The 7,500-nt window shown below is 49.1% G+C and overlaps 1 protein-coding gene across 2 annotated transcripts in view; it reads left to right on the plus strand.

Moving 5' to 3' along the window:
• dnmt3aa (DNA (cytosine-5-)-methyltransferase 3 alpha a) overlaps positions 1-7,500 on the plus strand; it is a 20,706-nt gene that overhangs the window by 4,243 nt on the left and 8,963 nt on the right. The window contains exons 3-6 of one of the 2 annotated variants that reach the window (XM_084439927.1): positions 1,022-1,133; positions 1,237-1,277; positions 1,474-1,590; positions 7,204-7,428. In XM_084439927.1, the coding sequence (XP_084296053.1) occupies positions 1,022-1,133; positions 1,237-1,277; positions 1,474-1,590; positions 7,204-7,428 (495 nt within the window). The remainder of the gene's footprint in view (positions 1-1,021; positions 1,134-1,236; positions 1,278-1,473; positions 1,591-7,203; positions 7,429-7,500) is intronic. The other variant, XM_084439928.1, reaches the window with a different exon arrangement.

Consider the following 7,500-nt stretch of genomic DNA (forward strand, 5'->3'; position numbering starts at 1 on the left):
ATCTTATTTCTGTTTCTTTCTGTGTTTGGTGCAGTTCGTCCAGAGCCCCTGTGTTTTATGGATATTCTCACCTGTTCATTAGTCTCGACAGGACTGTTAGCACTAGCTCGCGTTAGCGTTGCCTTTGAGCTCCACTCGCGCCCCCTTCTTAACGACCCATCTATAAAACCAGCTAGTCTGTTAGCAACAAACCTATAAAAGCTGCCAGCCTGTTGGAGTTGGTCGACTATTAGCGGTTAGCATCATTAAACACATTGTGTACTACTGTTTTAGCTGGTTTCATCAGGTGTACGCCTTTGATACTTGAAGAAAAAGAGAAAAAAGTCAAAAATCAATAGGTAATTTCACCAAAATACTATTATGAAGTTCTTTGCTCTAATAAACACATACTGTATGAGCAGCACCTCCTGACTGTTAGCTGGCATCCTCAGCTAGCATCCTCAGCTAGCTTCATTAAACACACACGGCTGCCCTTATGGCTGCTAATGAACGGAGCACTTTTTAACACTCCCAGTGCCCGTCGGCAGCCTGGAGGACCATCAGACTGTGTGTATGTGTGTGTGTGTGTGTGTGTGTGTGTGTGTGTCTGGACTGAGGGGGTCATTCTGACTGATCCTGTGCAGAGCCTCTTCCCCAGGCGTACCTGCTGAACATCATGCTAACAAGCATAGACTGTAATAGACATGGTGTGTGTGTGTGTGTGTGTGTGTGTGTGTGTGTGTGTGTGTGTGTGTGTGTGTGTGTGTGTGTGCGTGCGTTTGTGTCCTTTTGTGTATGTGTGTCGCCATCTGAAAAGTCACATTAAGAACAGTCAATTTTTCTACCACAGCTGAAACTCTCCTATCTGTCTCTCTCTCTTTCTCTGTCTCTCTCTCTCTCTGTCTCTCTCTTTCTCTGTTTCTGTCTCTCTCTTTCTCTCTATCCTTGTCTCTCTCTGTCTCTCTCTCATTCATTCTCTCTCTCTCTCTCTCTTTCTGTCTGTCTGTCTGTCTCTCTCTCTCTCTCTCTTTCTCTCTCTCAGGACCTGGTGAACTCTGACCCCTGTGTTAACGCCCCCCCAACCCCCCCGGAGGAGCCTGACCCCTCCCCTCGCAGGAAACGCGGCCGCCGGAAACTAGAGCATCCCGAGAGGCGTGAGTACACGCACGCATACACACACACACACACACACACACACACACACACACACACACACACACCTGCACATCCACCTGACCATCTCCCTTCTCTTCTCAGACGAGACAGACGACAGCGCCTGTGACTCGCCCAAGATGGAGGTAAGAGCCGCGCGCCTCTCCTCCCCGCATGCGTACTGTACACCTGATTCTGTTACGCTGTTAATTACCATATGCTTACGGAGAGCGACTAACAGTAACACATCCTGAATGGGGAATATACATAACGTGAATATTTTGGTGTTCCAACGGAACCGCGCGCGCGTGTGTGTGTGTGTGTGTGTGTGTGTGTGTGCAGGGGGATAGCGGGCGCCTGCGGAGGAGGCCTGTGCCCAGAGTGACATTTCAGGCAGGAGACCCCTATTACATCAGCAGGAGACAGAGGGATGAGTGGATCAGCCGCTGGAAGATAGAGGTGAGAGAGAGAAAGAGAGAGAGAGAGAGGTGAGAGAGAGAGGTGAGAGAGAGAGGTGAGAGAGAGAAAGAGAGAGAGAGAGGTGAGAGAGAGAAAGAGAGAGAGAGGTGAGAGAGAAAGAGAGAGAGAGAAAGAGAGAGAGGTGAGAGAAAGAAAGAGAGAGAGGTGAGAGAGAGAAAGAGAGAGAGGTGAGAGAGAGAGGTGAGAGAGAGAGAAAGAAAGAGAGAGAGGTGAAAGAGAGAAAGAGAGAGAGGTGTGAGAGAGCGATAGAGAGAGAGAGGTGAGAGAGAGCGATGGAGAGAGAGAGAGGTGAGAGAGAGAGAAAGAGAGGTGAGAGAGAGCGAGAGAGAGAGAAAGAGAGAGAGAGGGGGGTGAGAGAGAGCGATACAGAGAGAGATAGGGAGAGAGTGATAGAGAGATGAAGGGAGAGCGAAACTGATGGAGAGAGATTGATAGAAAGAGTAGAAAGATACACTCTTAGATAATAGCAGTACTATACGTATAGTGTGCTTTAGAACCTTTTGGAACAGTAGTGGAACCCTTTTCAGGTCAGAAAAAACCCTTTAGGGTTTTGAAAAGAGTTCTGTCTATCTGTTTATTTAGAGTAGATAGTTAGTGAGGTAAAGAAGTAGACTGATTGATAGACAGATAGTATAGGTGAGTGTGTGTGTGTGGTTTCCTGTCACTGTGAATTCCAACACCTTTCTCTCTCAACCACAGCTTACTAACGACCTGCAGCAGACAAACTCACTACTCCACTCGTGTGTGTGTGTGTGTGTGTGTGTGTGTGTTTGTGTATGTGTCTCAGAGTCAGTGTGTGCGTCTGTATGTTAGAGAGAGAGAGAGAGAGAGAGAGAGAAAGCTGTGAGACAGAGGTTAACTAGTTCCAGATTTCCGTGGTCGTTTTTTTCTTCCCCTCGCTGGAGAATTGCAGCCAGCTGTTCTTTCTATTATCCACTACTATGGAATAAAGACATTGTGTGGAAATGAGAGAGAGAGAGAGAGAGAGAGATTGGGGGAGGTGCTGACCATTACCAGACACTGCAAGAATTCTATACCTCCATCCATCTTCAGCGTATTCTATCTGGTCTGGCTACGTAGCTGTCTGTTGCATCACAGAGCTGAAGAAGACTTTTAGGGGCGAATTCACTAAAGGATTGCGCAGCTTTTCCTGACGCAAATCCTGTGCAAATAAGTCAAAAATTATGTTTGCTATTCACAAAGCCCTCGCAAAGGGTGAAATACGGTATTAACTGCGTTGCGTTCGTCATTGCGTTGCTCTGCGCCGGTGTTATTAGCTCATATTTAAATTAGGTAATATGGGCGGAGAATGTTCCCCTTTCTATGCAAATGAACATTATTGCAAAACCCGCCCAATTCACAAACATCGGCGCAAATTGCCTCACGCAGTTAAAGTGAAATTAATACCGTTTTCAGAAACGTGGTGGTATTTAAGCGCAAGGGGTGTCATGGCCAGCCTTTCCACTGATCATGGCAGCAGGGATTGTTGAGTGGCGAATGCATCGCAATGCCAGGCATGTTGTTCGTGAGAGAATATTTAGAAGAAGGTCACTTTTTGATTTAACACTAGAACCACCGCGGTAACTGTTTGGACACCAGAGCGCGCAGCTCTTCAGCCAACTGGAGGATGAAGTCGCGTCTGGGGAGGCTCAGTTGACTATGCGTCTCTCCACCCGTCCCCAGCGAGTCCAAGCTCCCCCAATGAATATAATAGCCTACATAGCACGAAACTGTGCGTATAATAGTCTATACGCGAAACTGCGCATTCCCTATAGCTGTTCATTGAACGGCTGGGGGCCGGGTATAAATAAATAAATAAAAACATAGCCTACACAATATTTGTTTTATTTGAATGGTCTTGAAAATATTTTGCTTTTGTATCATAGGTGACGGCAGGTATCATCTTCAGCCATGGATGATGACTCCCGTGCGTAATCCTTCCAACGTTGGAGAGGCGGGGTACAACCGGGCTCACATCAGGACGCGCGGTGTGATTGAGTGCACATTTGGAATCCTGAAAAGCCGTTTAGATGCCTAGATCGTACCGGTGGGGCAATGTTATACACTCCCCCAAAAGTATGCCAGATCATCGTGCTGCAACTTGCATAACATAAAATGACAATTTTTCCTTTGTTCGTCTTTTTAAATCATTCCACCTCCGTTTGCAGTCTTCCGCGTTTACACACACAAATGGCACTGACTGATTGGGAAATTAAACCCCAAATATGATTTTTTGCTGCAGTCGTGATATTTTTTGCCGAAAGCTGTGAGACATGTTTTTGAACCTCGTCCGTGAGGCCTTCAAGTTCGCTGTCTGAAAATCGTATCTTTCTTTTTCTGTCTGCCATCGTCCAATGATATGCATACGAGTTGTATGCGCTGTATGCGCAGTATTTATAGTAATTTCCTATATCAGCAGCAAATTGCACTCAGCCGCAAACACCGAATGGGCGTGTTTGCGCTGGGATATTATTAGCGCAATGTCTTTAGTGAATAGGTTTTTAAAACGGAGCACATAGCGGGCGCAACTGACGCGCAATATTATGGTGCAATTAGCGGGCGCAATTTGCTTTAGTGAATTCGCCCCTTAGACTTTAAATGTAGTTGCTATAGAAGCTAATATAGTTGATAATAGCATTTTCTAAATGAACACTAGAACACTACTGTATGTGTGTGTAGGGGTGTGTGTGTGTGCATGTATATTTGTGTCTGTGTATGTGTGTGTGTGTTTATGTGTGTGTGTGTGTGTGTGCATGCATATTTGTGTCTGTGTATGTGTGTGTGTTTGTGTGTGTGTGTGTGTGCGACTGCGTGTGTGCGCACGTGTGTGTATGTGTGTGTGTGAACTCCATAGGCCCTGACCCTCACACCTCCCAATTGCCTTGTCAATCCCGAGGCTTACCTAACCCTTGACCTCAACCCTGCCGCAATCCTCGGTCTCGCTCACGCGCCAAGACACACACACTCGATGGACATACTGTATAAACCCCATGTATCACGAGACCCCCCCCCCCCCCCTCCCATCGACACACTCAGTCACACTCAGTCAGCCTGCCAGACACCCCTCTGCACCCCCCCCCCCACCCCGTTCTCTTCTCTACAAATCCCTGGCCCTCATCACTCTGAGACCTCCCCCTTTGACCCCACCCCCCTCCCACCCCACCGGCTATGAGCCATAATTCTAGCCAGCCTGTCTGGCTACAGCCCAGATGTGTGTGTGTGTGTGCGCCTTAGGGTGGAGCGGGGGCAATAGAACATCTGTTCTGTAAAGGAGCCCTCCGCGTAAATCACACACCTCACAGCTGACCAATCACCAGAGAGGAGGGCGGACGCAGGGTCGCCGGGGCCGACGACAGAGAGAGAGAGAGAGAGAGAGAGAGAGAGAGAGAGGGAGAGAGAGAGAGAGAGAGAGAGATAGATAGAGAGAGAGACAGAGAGAGAGAGAGAGGAGAGAGAGAGAGGGAGAGAGAGACAGAGAGAGAGAGAGAGAAACAGACAGAGAGAGAGAGGGTGAGGGTCGTGTGGGACGAGTGTAAGAGGGGATGGATAGAGGATTGGAGGAGGTAGAGAGAGGACTCCAGAGGAAGAAGTTAGTAAGAGATGAGAAGTCTTTCAGTTGCTGACCTGAAATGTCCTGTCTGTACTGTAAGTGAAGTTGTTTTGTCTGTTACGTTAAGTTGTCCCATCTGTGTGTGTGTGTGTGCGCGCTCATTTGTGTGTGTGTTGTATTAGCAGCAGTATTTGTTTTTCTGCTTTAGAGATGCATGTTAATCAGTGGACTCACCTTTACGCTACGACATTTTGATCTTGCTTTATTTTAAAACGTATTTAATCATGGATGGACAAGGAATGAATGGTGTTCATACTGTAATCGCTTAATTGCAGTTTGTTAAACTTATATGCTTGTATACACTTACTATTACTGCTAATCTGAAAATAAACATTGACAGCTACAAACTCATCATTTATCTAATCTGTTTAGTGAATGTCAGTCGCGTACTGGGGCTCGGGGCTGTTGTGACTAGTTCCTTTCTAGTGCTATCTCTGTGCCGTGAAGGCAGTAATCCATATGATTTAGGTGTGTGTGTGTTTGTGCATTTTGTATGTCCTGATGGGTTCGCCATAAGGTCAGGGACGGTCACGGTCATAAAAGGGGCGTGGTGTAGGAGAGGTCAGGGTACAGGGGTCAGAGGTTTGTGGGGAGGAGTCAGAAGAGAAAACACTGACCAGGCCATGAGGTCATCTGAGTTCAAAAACATAACTCACAGCATTCCCTTACACACACACACACACAGTGGAAATTCAGGAATCCAACAGTGAAAGTATAAAATGGCCTTAGAATGTTTGTGTGTGTGCGTGTGTGTGTGTGTGTGTGAGTGTAAATGCCCTTAAACAGAAAGACAGAATGTAAATGTGTGTGTGTGTGTGTCTTTGTGTGTGTGTGTAAATGCCCTGAAACAGAGAGACAGAGTGAGAATGTGTATGGGAATGTGTGTGTGTGTTTGTGTGTGTGGTCTGTGTCTGTGATCCGTGTAACAAGCTGATTAGGAGTTTATGGAGGTCAGAGGTCAAACAGGAGCCTGAAGAGTGACCCTTTCTCTTGAGGTCACAGAGAGGATAGGGCTGTGAAGACACTCACTTCAGCTTCCATTCACTCAAATATCTCTCTCTCTTGCTCTCTCTCTCTCTCTCTCTCTCTCTCTCTCTCTCCTTCTCTCTTCCCCTCTCTCCCTCCCTCTCTCCCTCTCTCTCCCCCTCTCTCCCTCTCTCTTGCTCTCTCTCTCCCTTCCTCTCTCTCTCCCTCTCTCTCTCCCTCTCTTCCCCTCTCTCCCTCTCTCTCCCTCTCTCTCTCTCTCCCTCTCTCTCCCTCTCTCTTCCCCTCTCTCTCTCTCTCTCTCCCCCTCTCTCCCCCTCTCTCTCCCTCTCTCTCTCCTATCTCCCCCTCTCTCTCCCTCTCTCTTCCCCTCTCTCCCTCTCTCCCTCTCTCTCCCCTCTCTCTCCCTCTCTCTCCCTCTCTCTCTCCCTCTCCCTCTCTCTCTCCCTCCCTCTCTCTCCCTATCTCTTTCTCTCTCTCTCCCTCACTCTCCCTCTCTCTCTCCCCCTCTCTCTTCCTCTCTCTCCCTCTCTTCCCCTCTCTCCCTCTCTCTCCCCTCTCTCTCCCTCTCTCTCTCTCCCTCTCTCTCCCCTCTCTCTCTCTCTCTCTCCCTCTCTCTCTCTCCCTCTCTATAGCATAGAAACGTGTTTAGCATAGGAACGCCTCCCCCGAATGTCCCTCTCATTTCCTGTTTCTAGGAACAATTGGAGGATCTGTTCCAACGTTCTCCAGCCGCTCCACCACAAAACACATGAACAACACGCTGTGGGAAAACAGTGTGGAGGTCTGACTGTACAGTTTATGTAGCTTTGAAACGCACGTCCTGTTATTCACGCCAGAGCGGCCCGACCCACGGGCAAACAGTAAACAGTAGGCGCTTGATGACAGCCGGCCGGACAGCCGGAACGTTCCGCGTCTTGCCACCGCGCTGCCTCCGTCCCTCCCTCCCTCCTCCCCCTCTCCGTGGCGAACGCCGCTCACCTCCGGTTTCTCACCAGGCTGAGAGGCAGGCTCACCGCCAGGCCGTGATGAGCGTGATGGACGACTTGTCGGAGGGAGACTTCGAGAAGGAGGTGGAGGAGGGGCCGACCAGCCCGGCGCCGGCACTGCCGCCGCCACCGCCACCGCCGCCCCAGCAGCACACGGACCCCGCCTCCCCCACCGTCGCCATGACGCCAGAGCCTCTGCCGGCAGCCCGGGGGGACGCGCAGACGGAGTTCCAGGTATACGGGGCGGAGTGTGTGTGTGTGTGCATCACAAACAGGGCTGAAAATTAACACCCGCCACCCGCCAAT

The sequence above is a fragment of the Borostomias antarcticus genome (genome assembly GCF_949987555.1).
Source record: "Borostomias antarcticus genome assembly, chromosome: 6".
Classification (NCBI taxonomy): Eukaryota; Metazoa; Chordata; class Actinopteri; order Stomiiformes; family Stomiidae; genus Borostomias; species Borostomias antarcticus.